This window comes from Mizuhopecten yessoensis, unplaced genomic scaffold (assembly GCF_002113885.1).
Source record: "Mizuhopecten yessoensis strain PY_sf001 unplaced genomic scaffold, ASM211388v2 scaffold9035, whole genome shotgun sequence".
Taxonomy (NCBI): domain Eukaryota; kingdom Metazoa; phylum Mollusca; class Bivalvia; order Pectinida; family Pectinidae; genus Mizuhopecten; species Mizuhopecten yessoensis.
Window position 1 is genome coordinate 32,263 of NW_018407846.1, and position 21,925 is coordinate 54,187.

Here is a 21,925-nt window from a genome sequence, read left to right on the forward strand (position 1 = left end):
TATATGGGTTGTCTGGTAACTGAGCACTAGGAGGGTCCACATCAGTGTCCTGTTGTTTGTCTAGTACAGAATAGTCTCTAGAACCATGTCCTTGATCAGACATGTTGCCGGAACTCGATGCAAGATCTTGATCCTGTTCAAAAATGCTCATGGTATCTTGTCGGGTACAGGATTTAGAAATGTCATGTATGGGTACCCATGTCTCGACCACTTTGGACTGGAATGTATGTGGTAAGTATTTCTGTGAACGGATCTGCCTCCGACGATGCGTACGTTTTACGTTTGCAGGTACATCTTCCTCAGTATCCGCATCATAATCCTCATTTGGGTCCAGCTGAATGGTAGGAGGTAAGACTGTCACATTATTCACTTAAGCATTTGTCCTTTCTACCTGTAGCAATGATGCAAGGGTTTGGTCTGAAGGTAACGTGATTGGTTTAGGGGTGGTATCATCAACAAAGGGAAAGTTCAAGTCATCTTCCACTGGGCTCGAATCCATTGTGCCTACTAACGGAAATGGGTGGCAACGTGAAAGGGCGTCCGGAACAACCATCTTAGCCGCAGGTTTGTATACGATGTCAAAAGTAAACTCCTGGAGAATAGCATCCATCGCTCGTAGATGGCGCCTTTGAGTTGTTTTTGGAAAAGAAGTTGAAGTGCCTGATGATCATATTCCACTGTGAAGTGCCGGTCACGAAGGTAGGTGACGTTGTCAAGAACACTGTATACCAGACCAAGCAGTTCCAATTTGGTAGGGCCGTAGCTTTCCTGGTGCCTGTTTAAGCCTTTTGATTCAAACCGTACAACACGGTGAGTACCATCCTGGTGCATCTGGTATAACATGTATCCGATACCTTTGCTGGAGGTGTCGACTGCCAGCCGAAATGCTAAGTCGTAGTTTGGAAAAGCTAATGCCTCTGAATTTAACAGAAGAGATTTCAAATTGTTAAAAGCATCTGTGTGTACCGAGATCCATACAAATCTTGTACTTTTCTTGAGAAGCCGATTCAAAGGCTGAGCTACACTGCTAAAATTGGGGATGAATTTCCGAAACCAATTAAAGAGTCCCATAGCTCTGCGTAGTTGCTTCTGAGAGGTAGGTATGGGGTATTCACGAATAACATTAAGTTTATCCGCTGGGGGTCGAATTCCATCCTTTGAAATTTCATGACTGAGAAAGGTACAACGAGGTCTGGCGAAAGAACACTTTTTTGGATTCAATTTCAAACCAGCCTGTGCTAGCCGTGAGAAAACATCATTTAAGTCTTTCAAATGATCCTTAAAGGTTGGGGAACAAATGAGAACATCATCCAAGTAACAAAGTACCGGCTTGAAAGTAAGACCTCTCAAAACAGTGTCCATCAATAACTGAAAGCTGTTGGGGGCTGTACAAAGTCCCATGGGTAGGCGTAGAAATTTAAATGTCCCAAAACAGGTATTAAAGGCGGTGTATTTTGATGATTCCTCAGTAATGCCCATCTGGAAAAACCCAGAGCTCATATCAATGGATGTTATGTAATTAGGTGAACTGTTAACAAATGACTCTGTGAGCTCCTGTATGTTGGGTATGGTATAGCGGAAAGGCTGCGTTTGGGAGTTCAGATAACGGAAATCACAACAGAATCGGTATGAAGATAATGTGTTGGTTCCTGTACCAGGAGGCTTTTTCTTCGATACCAAAACGATGGGGCTTGAGATAGGAATATCCTCATCAATACTGACAGGGGAGATAACTCCTTGTTTAAGAAGTTCATCCAACTGGGTACGCAATACCTCTCTCTTGTCTGGTGACAGGCGGTACGGCTGATGATGTTTTGACACAAAATTTGGGGACAAATGTATACAATGCTTAACAACATTAGTATAACCCAATGAAGGATTTTCTTCGGTTACAAAAACATCTTTATGACTATATATACACTCTTGTAACTCAACTGTCTGTTGAGGTGATAAAACATCAGTATTAAAATCAAAATATGAAACAAATTTCTGAAAATCTTTGTCTGGTTTGACAGTACCACAATTGTCACTTTGGTTTAAATCTTTACCAGATTCTTTTTCCAGAGAAGGGTTATGTACACATGAACTATCAATCTCAGCATGACTTTGACTAGCAATTTTACTATCATTGACCATCTGACTGGCTTGACAAACATTGACTGACTGACTATCAATCATCATACTATCCCTCACTCTCTGACTATCAATCCTACTAGCATTCACTGTCTGACTAGTATCTTGACTATCTACTCCATTGTCAGTAATTATCTTACTATCATTTTGACTAGCAGTGTTGCTATCATTATCGTTACTGTCATAATTGATATTACAACAATATGGTGTGTGACTGCCATCCACAGGTATCACTTGAAATGAACCATCAAGTAATTCAAAATTTGCTAAAACAGTGTTCCTTTTGATAACTACTTGGTTTGAACATGGGTTGAGAAGTTTAACAGGAACAAATCTAGAATTATGAACAGTAGCTACAGATCTAGCCATAAGTAACCCAACTTTCTCTGTCTGTTTACTGGCTGTACACACTCCCTGTGTGCCCATCACTGAACCTTTAGGTAACTTGCCCAATACCACACATTCTGACAATGGATTTACAATAAACTCTTGTTTACATTTGACCTTTAACCTTTTTGTACCGAACTGACCTGAGCTGAAATCTAGTACAATTTTGTGAGCAGCCATAAATGCAGACCCAAGAATGACAGGGTGTGAAGTTTGACGCATGATATGTACTTTAAATCTACATGGACCATGGGGTGTGTGCCCCTTTACACTGGCTGTACCCAAAACATGAACTTGTTTAGAATCAGCAAGCAACACATTACAAGCACTGGAATCATCTACTGGAGATTTACAAGATTTGGGCAAAGAATGATAAAATGAATCAGACATAACATTTATGCTACAGCCTGTGTCAAGTAAAGCAGCTACCCTCTGGTGTACAAATGTAATTGGCATAAACATAAAGTTGTTATCATTAGTGTCTGTATCACAATCTGTGTCATTACAAGTATCGGCAGTGCCATTACTATCGCTTTCAGACTCCTGGCCAGTAAAAGTACTATTTTCAGTCACTGACATCCTCACTGGTGGCGGGCTACGGTGTCTGTTTTTGTTTACCACCCTCCCGAGAGGCCGCGATAGACGCCCCCGGGGGGTATCCCGTTTCCCTGGGCATTATTAGAAAGTGGGGGTGGTGTATAGGGTCCATGCTGAATGTTCTGAACACAGGGTATACCTGGGGGCAAAGCTGGAGGGGGTTTTGATGTATCTGCTGCTTGAAATCTTTGACATTGTACTGCAGGGTGGCCACACTGTCCACAAAGCTGACATTGCACGTCACACATAGGGTCACCTTGACCTCTCCATAAACAATCTCTCTTTCGGTGACCTGGACCTTTACAGCGATAGCAGATCAGTGTCCTTGATCCATATGCGTTACTTGCTACTTGTGGTGAAGAACTGTTAATCTGGCGCTGAAGGTTGTCCACAACAATGGTTAAATTCTTTACCTGGTCCCTCAGATCTTGCATAGTGTCCTGTTTAGTATCAGTAGTTTGTTTTACAGCAGCCACATATGCCTGTGAGTCTGTGTGTGGATGGGTTGGGAGAACTTGCCCTCCTAGTCCTGGGAATGACTGGGTCCGATACCCAGCTGCTGCTCCACACTGTGCGGAATGTAGGGCTTCTGAAAGTGTATGACACCTTCCAGCTCGGACAAAGAATGCTAACGCCGGAGGGAGGCCCTCTAGAAATTGATAGATCAAGTCCCTCTCGGGTTTGTCAAGTCTACGACCCTTCTCCACTATTTGCCCATGATAGTCCTCCACTGGTTGACCTGGTTGTAATTTCAGTTTATGAAAGGCAGCGGATTCTGCCATAATTGTTGGGTCAAGGTGGTCTTTAACCAAATATTGTTGGCGGAAAGCAGTCACTAAAGACCCCCAGTCTTGCTTGTTATCAGAGCCTAGAGAGTGAAACCAAGTCAGGGCAGGTCCATTTAAGTGGATATGGAACGCAGCCACTTTCCTAGCTGGGGAGGGGTCTAAATGTAAGCCACTAAAAGTTATATAGCTGTCAAATTCTGCTAGGAATTTTTCTGCATCTTCGTGACTATCCCCGCTGAATTTCCGAAGCTAAACTTTTTCAAAAGACATTGCGGGGACGAGTATCACAGGGGTCTGCTGTACTTGGGGTGTCCGTTGTACTTTGGGTGGGGAATAATGAACGCTCTATATATCCCCTCGCACTCATTTTTACATGTCGTATCTTCAACCTGGGTGTGATGAATATGATCAATGTCAATCTGGGGTTCACAATACGAGTCTGATTGTCTATCACGCACAGGGATAAGTCTTGGGCTTGGTGGGACAGCACAATCGTTCAACAGTATACTGCTGGTATTCATAGTGATTGTTCGTAAAATTACAGTCACAAGCACGCTTCGTAGAAAATGTTCATTTCATCAAATTGACAGGAATTTACCACTGATTAGCTATAGCAAAATGTTCACCGGGATCCCAGAGGATTCTCCACCATGTAATATATATGTGATGATGTATGTTAATTTTGTAAGAAGAACAGCACAATCAAATGAATCTTCTGTCACGTGCTTCCATTTTTTTTTATTCACCGGAAGTTTTCTCAAAAAAAAGGTAATATTCCAATTCTGATACATAGGACCCGGAGACGGGCATATTCCGGAATTCGACTTCCCTACATTTCATCACCAGTATACAGCCATATACACAACAACAGACTGTTGTCAAGTTCCCATACAATCAACAAATACATTCACGCCTGGATTCTTCACAAAATGAACAAAGAGAAAAGTTCGAATTAACTTCCAAAAATAACTCCCTCGTGGAGGGCAAGGTCGGATTTACGGTATTCATTGTATTTGTCCATGCGCGAAATTTGTTCCGGGGAAAAATCGAAACAATTTTAAATATAACTTCAGTTCAGCTCAGAGTTCTATTGATAAACCCAAATCACACTATAGACATATCATACGCAATTGTATTGATACTGAATTGTGGAATTGTTGCGAAGTCTTTATGTTCCTCGTGACGTCAGCCGTATTTTCATCTAGAATATTGATACATACTGATATTGTCTAACATTTTATAGGCAATCAACGGTATTCTTTGGTATGCCATCAATACCTGTCTACACCCTATACTAATTGACGTAGGGTAAAAACGACTACAAAATAATCATCAAATAATACAGATGTGATCACAGCTGTACCGTAATCGTCTCAACTGATTTACCTTTCACTTATCTACGCTTGACATTTGGCGTACCTTAAATACCCGTCTGTATAATAGTAGAGAGGGAGCGGGGGATAATGTGTTGCTTTGCAGTGCCTTGATATTGATCAAAATGTAAATCTAGGTTTGGGAAATTCTCGACTTACATCGTCTGGCAGATTTACTGCAGTTTTTGGTCCACATAAAATGTAGTAGCCTGATTTCAGTATCTTCAGATTTGATTGCACGTAGTGGTATTGTACACAAAAATTGATGGTGCTGAAATTTCCGTTTAGATATGTGTTATATGCATGCATTAAGCTAAAATTCGCGAAAGTAGAATCGCCACAAAAAAATGCTCCTAATTTCAGTATCCTGAAAATATAGCCTCGGTTTATGAGCTCACCATATGGAAAAGGATCTATATACACATTCTCAGCAGGGCATGGTTCCCCCCAGGTCTTAATTATAGAATTTATACATGTATTTATACCCATCAATGGCGGTATGGTATATGTCAGGATCCCTACTGCTCCAATTAGTGGAGATACATACATGTACGAGTCTTACAGAATCGCCGAACTGGAGTTGATATCTTTAGTGAGTGGAAACATTTCAAAAATGTTACGTTTTTATTGCAAATTCCTGTGATAAGGCAACAACATTATATATGATTAAACTAGTGACGTAAACGTATATGTATTTTGAACACATATTTCAACAACATATAATTTGTTTGAAGTGAATGGTGAGCACGTTCACATTTATGTTGGACCAAACATTAATATTTATGTCGAACTGTGGAACGGTGTAAACCACGCAGCATCGTTACCTCCATCCTATAGGGATACCCTACATGTAAACCACGCGGCACCGTTACCTCCATCCTATAGGGATACACCACATGTAAACCACGCAGCATCGTTACCTCCATCCTATAGGTATACACTACATGTAAACCACGCAGCATCGTTCCCTCCATCCTATAGGGATACCCTACATGTAAACCACGCAGCATCGTTACCTCGATCCTATAGCGATACACTACATGTAAACCACGCAGCATCGTTCCCTCCATCCTATAGGGATACCCTACATGTAAACCACGCGGCACCGTTACCTCCATCCTATAGGGATACACCACATGTAAACCACGCAGCATCGTTACCTCGATCCTATAGCGATACACTACATGTAAACCACGCAGCATCGTTACCTCGATCCTATAGCGATACACTACATGTAAACCACGCAGCATCGTTCCCTCCATCCTATAGGGATACCCTACATGTAAACCACGCAGCACCGTTGCCTCCATCCTATAGGGATACACTACATGTACATGTAAACCACACATCATCGTTAACTCCATCCTATAGGGATAAACTACATGTAAACCACGCAGCATCGTTACCTCGATCCTTTAGGGATACACTACATGTAAACCACGCAGCATCGTTACCTCCATCATATAGAGAATCCACTACATGTAAATACCAGTATAGCCAGTGTGATATTCTCTTTCTCAGTTGGTAATGCATTATAAATAAAGAGCTACAGTTCATCACTGACTATTTATGTATAACAGTAGGGACAGTTAGGACATTCAGATAATTGCAAATATGTTGAACAATCGATTGATTAACACCTTTTGTCACTTTGAATTATAAAAATCTGAACTTTGTAATGGGGTGGTTTGAAGACTGGGGCGTTTGACTTCGTGTTCTTCCTTACGGATATAAATCTGCAATGCAGTACCGTGATAGATGCTTAAATTGTACCAGCTGCTAGCTTCACAAACAACCAGAATTGATTAGAATAATAAAAAAAAATATAAAACTAATTAACAATCTTAAAATAAAGTTGGAATAAAGGAAAACAATACCTGTATATCACTTATAGCCATCACCACCACAAAGTAAAGCTTACATTGTACGCTGTCAAGCACGCGACAATGTCTTATAATTGGTGGACAAAAGGAGCTCCCGAAATGGTGATTCTTGACTAAAGCTGTTTTTTTCATAGAATTGGGAAGTAAGCGTATGTATTGAAGAAGACATGATAAATAATAGTGACTCCATTATCGACTTCAAGGTCAGACGGGTTTACATGTTGTAACCGTTGTGTATACTATAGTTGCTAGCGTCGCTTGAAAATAATGTTTTCGTTTATGAACATTACAGTCATATGATTGGACTTAATTATCCGTTACATTATTATCATGATATCGCCCACTGTATGTAATCCAACTTTCAAGAAGACCTATCAAATACAAATCTACAGTGTATAATAACCCTTTAACGAGCTATGGAAGAGATCGGTAGCGCACGTGCCAATTTCCGCAATGATACATGTAGCCAGTGTTGTGTAATGAATTTACTGTACCATTTGAACCAATTTATTAGATGTAATAGGTTTATTTGATTGGTTGGAATGTTCAATATTCAATTATGTCGACGTTTTATAAGTATCTTGAATTCGTTTTATTTACCCCTAGAGTTGTCAATTTAGCTTGCTAATAATGAATTGCCTTTACGAATCATTTGCATATGAAATCAAAACTCATTTAGCATATAGATAACGCATTTTGCAGGCACTATTTTATGGGTTTTTTTGACAAGTATCTGTTGTTAATTGCTGTCTTGAGCAGTGGATCTTCAGCGACAGAATACTCGGGCACTTCATGGCTAAAACTATTTTTCATGTTTAAAGATCTCTCTTTAAAATTCTTCTAATTCAGAGCAAAATATTTTCGCGATTAGCGCCGCTTAACGAAATATTATGACTAATTATCAAAAGATTATGAGGGGGGAGGGGGGCCTCCCTTTGTATTCTTAGAAGATCACAGGAACTACCATTACTTTACATGTATGACGCTGACATGGCGACACTCACTGGTGTTCTCGAGTGACTCGGCGTTTCTCAGTTTAACAGTGGTAAGGTTTTGGTACGTTTTCTCCGTAAGTCCATTGCGTGCTGCAAAAGTGCAAATATTACTCGACAACCTGCTCACATTTCCAGACCACGAAACATTTACGATATGTGTACACGTCTTACCAGATACGACCTGAAGGTGATCGAGTAGGAATACTCTCGGTCGGGGTTAGCGAGTACGAAGGTCAGTTAGTGTACCTTTTACTAGCCTGAGTAACGGAGTGAGTTTCTAGGATGATCCAAAGCCCACAGGTTAAGGGATATGTTTCAAATTCACTTATTAGAAAATAATACTTATAGGTATGCATATACTTCCTGTGTGTATGGTATGTCCAGATATCGGTGAATGGTTATGTGTTTAAAACGATTAGGCTAAGTATGGCTAATTAATTAACACATGACATGTATTTTAATAAATGTTACGCAGACATGAAGAAAGCATGTAACTTTACCCACTAGAGCTTATTTCGATGATTCCCACGAGCCTGTAAGAACAGCATTGCGGCTGAGAACAAGCTTCACGGTATAAGTTCAGCTGGTTCAAGAACACAGAATGGCAACAAAACCAAATACATGTTTCTAAATATGAAATCTTCAACTGTTTACTCTGCTGCTTTTCTTTTACGGTCTTACTCTATGTAGAGAATCTAGTTCAAGGCTTGTCTACCCTTAAGATAAAACACACCTACAATGTAACTATTAAATTAATGTTGATCCTCCACACAAATCATGGACCATTTGATTATATTTTATGGCCTTTCTGACAAAAATAGATTAAAGGCTTTGCGGATAACTTATATCAGTGTATTAATATATAAGTGGTGTTTTCCAAAAGAAAATAGTTTTGCTTTGTTAGGTAATAAGCCTTATAGTTAACGTAATGAATCGTGTCTTTGTATTATCTAGGTTACTTAACCGATAGTATCTTCTTAATTAAAACAACAAATTTACTTATTATTGTTGGTTTTTACTTTTCTGTCGTATTACAATTAGTTATGACCTAAATTGAAATACTTATTATACTGCATGACACACATCTATACAAATAACAATAAACATGACAATTGAAAGATCGATCAGTAAAACTTCTCAGATTATTTTATATAACGCACACCATAGAATATGTCCGCTGCCAACTGCGTTCATACTACCGTAAACGTATACGCTGTCAAAATAAAGGTCAATCTTAACATGAGCTTTTAGTGTCAAATAATATATATTTACATTTGCATGGCATTGTCACTATAAAGCCTCTTTGAAAGCTGTGTCGTTGATGGGACTTTAATTACCATGCAGCACGAGACATAATTCTCAGCGTATTAATACAACACTGACCAATGTACATTTTGTAAATATGACAATATCCAATGTAAATAAACATGACGGCTGCTGAAATATCGCTAGGCATTGTGAGATTTGACAATGTCATTGTAAGTTTATGTGCAAAATAAAAAATAAAATAAAAAATACTTTTATTACAACAAAAACAAGACCAAGGTCTGCAATATCGTAAAAAATGCACATCAGTTGAAATCACCAATGCCGGCAATGGAAACAATTTTAACGCTCATGCAATTTATCAAAACTATCGTCTGTTACACAGCACTGATCAACAGGGGTTCGTTACAAATGTCTGAAATACACATATTATATAGACCTACTGACACATATTTTACAGACCTACTGATATGAGTCACAACATACATAAACATTTCAGACATTTGTAATGACTCACTTCAAACGCCATCAGTTTCACGCCTCTCGCAGCCACTGTTTCTGACGACATGTCAAATAACGAGGCTGTTATAGAATCTACAGACTGTAGTCAGATTCCCATACAATCAACAAATAAATTCACGTCTGGATTCTTCACAAAATGAGCAAAGAGAAAAGTTCGAATTAACTTCCAAAAATAACTCCCTCGTGCCAGTCGTGGAGGGCAAGGTCGGATTTACGGTGTTCACTGTATTTATCCATGCGCGAAATTTGTTCCGGAGAAAAATCGAAACAATTTCAAATCTAACTTCCATCTCAGAGTTCTATTGATAAACTTAAATCACCCTATAGCCATATCATACGCAATTGTATTTATACTGAATTGTGGAATAACATTGAAGTGTTTGTTAAAGTACTACTTTGTTTGCCAATCAGCACGCGACAAATACGCTGTTCAAACTATTGAACGAAATTTTGTGGACTGTCGATAAGGCGGGCATTTTAAATTTTAAATATGAATTACAAGTGAAAAAAGAACATAGGAGGCAGAGAAAACGTAAATATTAGTATTGAACTGTTTTTGTATGGTATTTTTGAAATATTTGAATGCGCGCATTATGTTGTTTTTTTGCAAAGCTGTGTCATTCAAATAGATCATAAATACCATACAAAAACAGTTCAATGCTTAAGTAACATATATTGTCAGTTTGTGAACGTTCTGGATGAAGCATTTGTTTGAACTAAAAAGGGGATGAAAGGTAATACATTCTGACATATTATACTAGATAAAGGTGTTACATTGGTATGTGCCAAAATGTTTAACTAGTTTTAATTTGTTTTGGATGCTTCTCAAGTGATTTAGAATGCGCAAGGTTTCATTAATAAACTTCATATTTATGAATGAATTCGTGATGATTTGCTTCCATCTCATTGAGAACTTTTGCGAAATACGTTGTGCATACATGTACATGTACGCTAATTAAACTCCATAGAACGAACACTACTGTATATGAAATTAGGATTTTTCATAACCACAACAATAGGCCTAGTTACATGCCTTCCAAGTAGCATACGTTTGTTTTTTCTTTAGTTCTGAACACAGTTCCACCATTTGAAGGCCTTTCAAAACACCAAAGCAATCATACTATGGCGCAAGTTATATATGGATTATCTGCATAGTTATATGTTTATATTTTTTCCGATTCTTGTTGATTACAATGTTATGATAAAGTATTAATCTATGTACGATTCTTTGTTGATTACAATGTTATGATAAAGTATTAATCTATGTACGATTCTTTGTTGATTACACGGGTATGATAAAGTATTAATCTATGCACAATTCTTTGCTGATTACAATGTTATGATAAAGTATTAATCTATATACGATTCTTTGTTGATTACAATGTTATGATGAAGTATTAATCTATGTACGATTATTTGTTAATTACAATGTTATGTTAAGTATTAATCTATGTGCGATTCTTTGTTGATTACAATGTTATGATAAAGTATTAATCTATGAACGATTCTCGTTGATTACAATGTTATGATAAAGTATTCATCTATGTACGATTCTTTATTGATTACAATGTTATGATAAAGTATTAATCTATAAGCGATTCTCGTTGATTACAATGTTATGATTAAGTGTTAATCTATGAACGATTCTTGTTGATTACAATGTTATGATAAAGTATTAATCTATGTACGATTCTTTGTTGATTACAATGTTATGATAAAGTATTAATCTATGTACGATTCTTTGTTGATTACACGGGTATGATAAAGTATTAATCTATGCACAATTCTTTGCTGATTACAATGTTATGATAAAGTATTAATCTATATACGATTCTTTGTTGATTACAATGTTATGATGAAGTATTAATCTATGTACGATTATTTGTTAATTACAATGTTATGTTAAGTATTAATCTATGTGCGATTCTTTGTTGATTACAATGTTATGATAAAGTATTAATCTATGAACGATTCTCGTTGATTACAATGTTATGATAAAGTATTCATCTATGTACGATTCTTTATTGATTACAATGTTATGATAAAGTATTAATCTATAAGCGATTCTCGTTGATTACAATGTTATGATTAAGTGTTAATCTATGAACGATTCTCGTTGATTACAATGTTATGATAAAGTATTAATCTATGTACGATTCTTTGTTGATTACAATGTTATGATAAAGTATTAATCTATGTACGATTCATTGTTGATTACAATGTTATGATAAAGTATTAATCTATGAACGATTCTTTATTGATTACAATGTTATGATAAAGTATTAATCTATGTACGATTCATGGTTGATTTCAATGTTATGATAAAGAATTAATCTATGAACGATTCTCGTTAATTAAAATGTTATGATAAAGAATTAATCTATGTACGATTTTTTATTGATTACAATGTAATGATAAAGTATTAATCTATGAACGATTCTCGTTAATTACAATGTTATGAAAAAGTATTAATCTATAAGCGATTCTCGTTGATTACAATGCTATGATACAGTATTAATGTATGTACGCTTCTTTGTTGATTACACGGGTATGGTAAAGTATTAATCTATGAACAATTCTCGTTGATTACAATGTTATGATTAAGTGTTAATCTATGAACGATTCTCGTTAATTACAATGTTATGAAAAAGTATTAATCTATGATCGATTCTTTATTGATTACAATGTTATGACTAAGTGTTAATCTATGAACGATTCTCGTTAATTACAATGTTATGATAAAATATTAATCTATGTACGATTTTTTATTGATTACAATGTAATGATAAAGTATTAATGTATGTACGATTCTTTATTGATTACAATGTTATGATAAAGTATTAATATATGAACGATTCTCGTTAATTACAATGTTATGATAAAGTATTAATCTATGAACGATTCTTTGTTGATTACAATGTTATGATAAAATATTAATCTATGTACGATCCTTTGTTGAGTACAATGTTATGATCAAGTATTAATCTATGAACGATTCTCTTTGATTCATAACAAAACCAAACAACAAGGTTGGACTATCTATGGTGACACAATGTCAGGTATTGGTTAACATCGAATAAACAACCAAGTCAACAATCCAGTGTTATTCTTGTCACAGAACATGGAACTGATACTTGTACTGTTTTTCATCGTATTAAAACAAGTGTAAATGCAACTCAACTGACACGGAACAAAACGAAGTAGAGTTTTAGATTCTAACTTCACAAATGGAAATATCCAAGTGCGATTTTCATGAGTCAACCAAGTGTTGGGTGATTGGTTAAACACATGCAGTGTGATATCACAGTCATCATATGGTATCGGAGCTGTATATATCAGTTGTATGAGAAACAGGCAAACAACTTACATACGCTACTGTAACATATAGTGTGCTTTCACCGGTGATCGAACCAGCTATCCCAGGCTTCCCGACCATTGAACTAGAGGAAAAACATCTCTAGCGTAAACCTACAAGGTGACCGTAATAATTGCATAGATACAGAAAATAAACCTTCCTTCACTAATCCCTCTCCCTCTTAAAATAAGTTTACTCCCGAACACCACTTTAATTCGGGCCTAAACTCCCCATCACCACACAGAGGACCATGCAAACCATGTGTTACAGGAAGGGAATTGCATACATACAATCGTTTGAAATAAAAATTGATTTGCTTTGATAACGAGAAGGAATTATTGGGTGTAACTAATGATACTTTACCTGAGTGCCATGTGCCGGTAAGAATTACAATCGTCAGCAGTACATTCGAATTCCAAATGTATTTCCTCTCCATCTTAAATGTATCGAATGAATGACACATTTAGAAAACCATTACTTATTTCACTCCCTAAAGTAACCACTTTTCGACGCTACACACACTATTGAGGTATTATTTAATTCCATCTGCCGAAGTTATAACAAGGTGACATTTCAATATCAATGTTATGGTTTTCAAACACATCCGATGCAATCATGACACAAGTATCGCAGTATTTAAAATCCCAGTCAGCTAGACATCCAATAGAATCCAAGTCCTTGTTTGAGAAATGCCCAGGAAAACTCCTTTGTCCTTTCGTCAATTTTGCATTTGCGATATTTCCAATATTGACAGGACTGTAATAACCAGCATTGTAGCAACCATGTTTTCAGAACCTAGACGACCCGTTCTATTCATGAGTTTAAGTATTAAATCAGCCTTTTACAGCATGATCTGTTGAACATATTCTCAGTAAACTTTTCCAGTAATACTCATCATTAAAAACTAGTTAAAATGACTCATTACCTGGAGGAAAATCAGTAGCTGTTTTCCCGATTCCCAGTTTTATCCATTTCGATGGGTCAAAGGTTCGTTAAACTTTTGAAGGTACATCCCTTAACCAAAATAGCAGACGACACGAAACAGCACGCGCAGATCCTTTTCTTAGGTTTGTATTGAGACGTTTTCTCCAGACTTCTCTTGCAAAAGAGATTGTAATTTTTATCTTGTACCATTCTGCTAACCTTCAAAGAGTTTCGTACAGGATAGATAAACCATGTTTCGATGTTTTTGCTGAAGATCAAATGGCGATCGACGGATGAATGTGTACATGTATATAACGTGCATTGCCATGCACGCTAGCACGTGCATAACGATATCATACACCGGCGATGATTCTAAGCCAACATTCAGGCTCACTGCTATATAGATATCAAGCTGCGCTATACACGATCTAACCAATGTGACCTGCTGAACGCGTATCCGGAAATGCAGTCCGGTATACTTGTTTACTATTGGAATTGTGTGATTATGGCTGCCATGATGGATTGGGTGACAAATTCTGATTAATTGTTTTTAATCAAATCGAGCGAATCCTATATTGGTTACTTTGCTTCAAATTATGCCAAGGACCCTGTCTTTAATAACTCGATAATGCAAGCCTTACGTTGGACTCTGTCCGACATTACTAAAGAAAAGATTGTATTGCTTTTCTCTTCCAAGGTATATACATGTATACAATGCAGTGGTCAGTATCTAATCATTGTTTTTTTTCTGAATTGTTATTGTATAAGCGTGTTACATGTTATATTATCATTGTTTTAAGGAAATTGAACAAAAGTTGGTAATGTTTACATAAAATGGTGTTTTTTCGTATTCGATCCAAGTACAAGTTTTACGAAAGACCAAATTATATTATGTAAAGGATAACTAAATGTTTTTACATGTTCATTCAATTTAAAGTTACATCTGTATTTTTATCCCATGAAATAAAATAGAGGAGATTGTTTAAATTTCTCTAAAATCTTTTTCCCTGTATATCTGGCATTTTTATTGTACATAATTTTCTACTCTGATTTCTTTTGTTTAGCTGTGTACAGTTAAACTGAAACTATGCAATATGTGAATTTCAAGTAAGTATAAGTAAAACATTCCAGCCAAGATGAGTAGAAGAAATAAGTTTGATTCTGCTTTTTTGTGTTTTCTTTTTTATATTTTCGGAGGAAGTTCCAGACAACGGAACATATCTTGTGGTCTCCACTCGAGACTGTAGATCAACGTTTAGAGATGTAAAGAGGTTTCTAGCGGAGTAAGCAACGGGAGTCCTCGACCAAAGATACGCATCAACGACAACACTGTTGTGAACAGATATGCTAGCTTCTCCAAGTTATCCATATATTCAGTTTTCTTAACATTTTGATGTTTTATTAAAGACTATTTCACGTTTTCATTTGCTTAATGTTGTAACGATTTCATTTTCTTTTTAAATTTGAAAGCCCCCCCCCCCCCTTTTTTTTATATGATTTGAGCAAACATCAGTTGACATATGGCCAAGCTAACTATACTTTGGACACTTTCTATGCGTACATAACTAAAACTTCATTGTTTTTGGCAGGGAAGTAAACTTTTCTGAAATTAAAGTTTATGCTGAGACAGGTGATAAGTTATAACGAGCGTAAAACAGATGTAAACCACTAATTGTTTTAGAGTTACATAAGCCAACTGGTACCAAGGAAGTTATGAGAGTAGGAAAACCGTTCTATAACATAGCTCCAATATAAAGGTTCTGTCATAAAATAATATTCTGCGTTGTTTTGAAACATTTCGAACTTTGTAAATAATTGTTTATTAGTGTAAGCTAATGGCAATTCTGGAAACCGACGCTGATGTGCATTATATATACATGTCCTGTAGAATTTTGAAAGTCTTAACATTTCGCCGATTTTTTCTGTGTGGTTCCAAATCGTATTCGCTTTATACGATACATAAGTAAAGAAGTGATAACGAGAGTGCAGACAAAGGAATATTTCCAAATTTCAAGGCAGTCCACCACTTTTTCAAGTCAGAAACATGAACACATACATATCAAACACATGCATGTAACAAAGAGATAAATGTTCACTACGAAACAATATTTCAACATAAAATACATTTTTTTTTTATTGCTTATTAAATATCTGCTGTGTTATTGATAGCCCTTTGGTTACAAATGTAGCTACATGTACAAAACTAGTTATAGCACAATGATTGTTCCGACATCGATTATAACCTTACTGCGGACAAGGATGCGTTATCGATACGTACGTATACTAGCACATATGTATATGAATTAAATCAATATTGATAACAAACGATATATTACAAGTTCCTCTTTTCCTCTGTCCTCAAACGTTCATCCAATGTCCATACTAGTCCAATAATGGACACGCTGACATGTGATATACTAGTAAAGGAAGCGGGCTGTACTGATCATTCCGGAATTGATGTATTGTTGTACGGTATGTTTATGTGCGGGCTCGAGTGTTTCTCATTTAACAGATGTAAAGCGCCCAATAACGACGACGTAACGATATCGATAACGTTTACTAATGAACACCTCGTCCCGCCCTGTGTTCTCCCTCGTCCTGGTAGACCGGTCAGCTATATAATGGTTGTGTGCGTAAGTAATAATCACCGGTTCTCTTGTTTTTATCGCTGTACTCATATAATGACTGGAATTTGTTAACCTATAAAAGGGGGACAAGATGTGTTATTTTGAAAAGAAAGGAGTACAAGGTTGATAACGAAGTAGAAAAAATAACTGAGTGTATGGAAATAAATAACTTACAGCATAAATCTTTAAAGCAGTTATTCATGCGAAGAACGATTTAGTAAATTACTAGGGCGTCTTTATCAAAATATCAATGAAGTGTATGTAAATAAATCATAACTCAGGTAACTCGTGTGTAAAGGGAATGGGTTGGAACCCGTCTATTTGAAATAAATTGCTCTGAGAAATAAATGTTTTGTTTTAATTGTAAATATATAAAAAAAAAAAAGTTTTTTTTCTTTTCTAAACTTAACAAGCTTCTGGAGAGAAGATGTAAAAATGTATATGTGTTCCTTCTTAAGGTACTCCGACTTAGTGTCATTATGTGCTTAAGGTGCTCCGACTTAGTGTCAGTATGTGCTTAAGGTGCTCCGACTTAGTGTCAGTATGTACTTAAGAAATAACAGATGCAGCAGAAGCATGCAAACTCTTCAATATCTTCAGACGGCTGTGATTTTTTGTTATTTAAAACTCGTTATTTATCTATTAACCCCGATAAGAATTAATTCGCACCAACAAGAGTGATATCGACCTACCGGAGAGACGAAGAAACGATATATGATTCCTATCTTACAGATTTCTGGGTTAAGTTTTCTCTCGATTACCTAGTCATACACTACACTAACGAACAAATACTCGCTTAATGTCTGAAACATCAAACTAAATATATGCTAATGAATCTGTTAATGATGGAACATACTAGGAAATAAACTCATACATTTACCATTTGCTGGAATCGTTTAATAATCATACACATATCACAGTGATTACAGGAACACACAGCTGATATAGAAAACATGTTACTAGTATAATGTAAGTATGATGTGACGTTGATGAACCTGTAGGGAGACCAGTTCATCCGCCGAGTGTGTTGCGGCGTAGATAGGGATGATACTGGATATAAGATTATATACAGTAGTGTTTCTAAAGTCTCGGATCGTAATGATTTTGATATAAAAAAAAGTTTTTCAAAAGCAAAACCGGACAAATTCTAGCTTCTGGACAACTCTTTGATTGTTCGTAAATACAGCTTCTCGACATCTGTTGGATTTTTCTTTTGTGCAGCTTCTGGACAATTCCTGGATTATTGTTTTGAACAGCTTCTCGACATCTCTTGTATTGTTCTTTTGTACAGCCTCTGAAGGAACTCTTGAGTTTAAGTTTTGGAAATCCTCATGGTAAATCTTGAGAAGTATCTTGATAAGGGTTTTGTTAGTCAACATTATTGCTGTTATTGTAATGTTTTACAAATAGTTAATGCATCAGATAGAAATGTGTATCTGTACATGATATGTCATCAACCAGCTTGATCATATAAGCGTTCAAAACCTTATGTTTACGACACAACTTTATCTGAAATGCCGCATTACAGACCACCAAAATACAAATACAATGTACCTGTTTTACTTCCGATGTTTACCATGCACTCTGTTTCGTGCCGGTGCTGCATAGATAGCTTTTCAGCGATCTTCGCTTGCTGACTTGTTGTTTTACATTTACAAACGGTCAACTAACTAGCTAGTTTCATGTAAATATTACTTTGACATCGACCGCAAATAATAAAGAATAAGGATTGAATTTGTGTTATAATATTATGAACATATACATGTTTTCAATTTGTTTCACATACACGTGTTTGCAAAAAATCATACAAGTCCTCCTCGTGGTGACGGTTCTTCGAATGAACCCAACTGGTTTATGAACATCTTGTGGAATACTCGAGAAAAAATGCCAAAATGTGACTTAACCCCAGGAATACCACAGGCATTGCCTGAGGAAAAATTCCATTGACACAAAATCGAGTTAATAGAATGACTTTTGAATTTTTGTATTCTCTCCCGACACCGGTTGATGGTGGAACCATTTCTATCGGAAGACTATTTATTAAACATTATCACCTTAGTAACCCACCTGTAAATGAACGTAGAACAAATTCAACCCCTGATCAAAGCAGTTAACTACTACGACAACTAGTTGAACAGGAGACAGAAGAGGAATGCCGAAAACCAAGCCTTATTATAACACAGAATATAGTTGGCGTATGAAATCATTCCATGTGTGTTTATAACAGATAATTTCACGATAAAGGTAACTACTTGCACATGTTAACATCTAACGGCGTGCTCCATTTGAATGGAAATACATAGGTCAGACATACACAGCAATGCATACAATTAAATTGTTAACCTGGATGTAATTTCATGTTTTTCCTATTACCCATTTTCCGCTGACTGAGTATGTGTATGAACGTATTAGTAATACCAAACGACCCTTATACAGCGTCCTGTGTTATTTATGAATTCTATCTCGGGCGCTTAAAACAGACTCTTGTCAACCAACAATCATACAGTTTAAGAGCCTGTATATAGTTAAACAGGCATATACGTGGTTAATAGCGCAATCAGAAAATGTAACTCTGCACTGAAACTCTAACACACAGGTTTAAACAGTGGTATTTTACACCTCTCTTGACAGCGATCTAGCTTTCGACTTTCAGGTAACAGTTGAAATCGCAGTATAAACGAGGAACTCGTACCTTATCCTCGCCCTTACTATCGTAGTGGGTGACCGACGCCGAACATTCCTTAAACAAATAAGAAGAGTTGCTCCATTCAGTCTTGTTTGTCTGTATACACCAGAACATGGTTATGTCATCTTGGAATACTTTACTGGTGTCTTATGTTCCTTCTTTCAAGTACAGGAAAAAGCAAAGCTGAAGTATTCTAATCTCTCTGAAGATGGTTAATTATTCTATCAGAGAGAGGTTACCAACGAATGTAGCAATATAGTGTTTCGGATCAGTAGTATCATGCATTGACACAATATCCCCCCGATTTTTGGATACGAATGGCGCAGTTGAAATCGAATGGTCGTTCTATCTTCAACACCTTTTTGATAATTACCTCACCGTTGAACAAGAGAAAGACAAAACAGACTGAATATATAACATATTGGTTTCAACACTAGGCAAATAACTGGCACAAATGAATTAATCACCTGCTATTTAATGTTATTTGCAAACACGTCATATCTGTGACCTTCATTGATCATGCTGTCATGAATAAAACTATTTGAAGGAAATTGAGAGCAAGCAAGCTTACATTACTACAGACTAAATATCATTTCTCCACATCTTATTAATCTTTGCAGGAAAATATTAATCATTTTATGAACTGATCTATGACTTCTAGGTCCAGTAGGCAAGAGGTTATTTTAGTACTGAAATGCTTTTAGTTGGCATTCAACGGTACCAATTGTAACGTCATGATAATAATAACGTCAACAATGGGGCCATGGCATTCATAGATTAAATGAATGCCATCTGAATGTGGAAGGGATATTTGGTGGAAATGCCATGCGATTGTAATTATACACGTTTGATCATAAGTGTTGATGAATTCAACATGAGACGTTTCATTTCGTAGAGGAAATATACAGTAAAGGATTAAGAATTCATTTAAAAAATAAAAAAAAATGTAAAATAATACAAAAACTGAAATATCTTATTAGAAAGTTTCGGATAGCGACACAGTGCCGAAGATTGAAGGTTTTCTACAATTTGAGCTCCTTAAAATTGTACCAAGTACCTATTTACTAACATTTTCTGACCCAATAACTCGACCTTGAACAGACTCTTTCCTTTACAACGATGAGTAATACAACTGGATGTGGGTTTATCTACATCACGTGCACTTGAACAGAAATCTAAGTATAACAAGATGTATGAGTCCCCTTCTAAGTCAGGTAACATCCTTAACCACAGCAACACCGTGAAATGGTTAAACCAACCCAAGATCTGCAATCTTCACCATACGGCCAAGCTTTGTACACTGCCTGGAAACGTTAGAAAGTTGTTCTTTGTTGAACTACAGCACAATACTAAAAAGGGGGTTAGGTGTACTTTGTTGGAAATTAATGTAGCCTCAAGGCCCAGCTGCTGAAGGGACGATTAACTTAACAACGTATTGTTTAACTTTGATGTATCTTGTTTTATACATTACGTAAGGATCCCCGTGTCACTGCCAAAGACTGTAACTAAGTGATGGAAACTGGTTTTTTGCATGGAAGACTGTAGCTTTAATAAATAATTACAGAGAAAAAAACATACCTTGCGGGACCTAATGAGAAATATCAAATATCAAATATCAAAAATCAAATATCAAATATCAAATATCAAATAACAAATATCAAATATCAAATAACAAATATCAAATATCAAATATCAAATATCAAATATGAAATATCAAATATGAAATATGAAATATCAAATATCAAATATGAAATATGAAATATCAAATATCAAATATGAAATATGAAATATCAAATATCAAATATCAAATATCAAAAATCAAATAACAAATATCAAATATCAAATATGAAATATGAAATATCAAATATCAAATATGAAATATGAAATATCAAATATCAAATAAGCAAAATATTCAACGATGTTTGGAATGAGAAAAAATAAATCAGCGATGCTTGACCAGGGTTCGAACACTGGACTACAGATCGATATACTATCGCTCTAGCCTTGCAGTTGGACAGGGATCCTTAAATAGATAACAAAGTGGGTAGCATGGAAATTTCATTTTATAATCAAAGAACAGGAACCATATATTTTTGAAATGTCGAATTATATATGAAACTTTCACGTTTGGTTCTTTAATCTTATCAGCTTGTTAGCAAAGTGTTCCAAGACTACAAAGAAACAGGAGAATACCAAAATGTCAACAAAACCAGAATCCGAACCTAAAATCAATAAATCTAGGGCGAACAAAGGAAACATCCACACGGATACCCAACAGAAAAGCAAAATAGGAATGGAAACAGTTGCTCTGGAAAGGCGTGTGTTACCAGCCCCATCGGCTACACCCGGCATGTTATTCAAGACGAATCCAAGTAATAACATGACCTCA

General features: G+C 36.2%; 1 protein-coding gene across 1 annotated transcript in view; it reads right to left on the minus strand.

The window, feature by feature from the left end:
- Positions 1-14,650, minus strand: part of LOC110457197 (fibrillin-1-like) — a gene marked incomplete at its 3' end in the record, with an annotated part of 31,198 nt that extends 16,548 nt beyond the window's left edge. The window contains exon 1 of the mRNA XM_021508359.1: positions 13,663-14,650. Within this exon, the coding sequence (XP_021364034.1) occupies positions 13,663-13,762 (100 nt within the window). The remainder of the gene's footprint in view (positions 1-13,662) is intronic.
- Between the last annotated feature and the right edge of the window lie 7,275 nt (positions 14,651-21,925).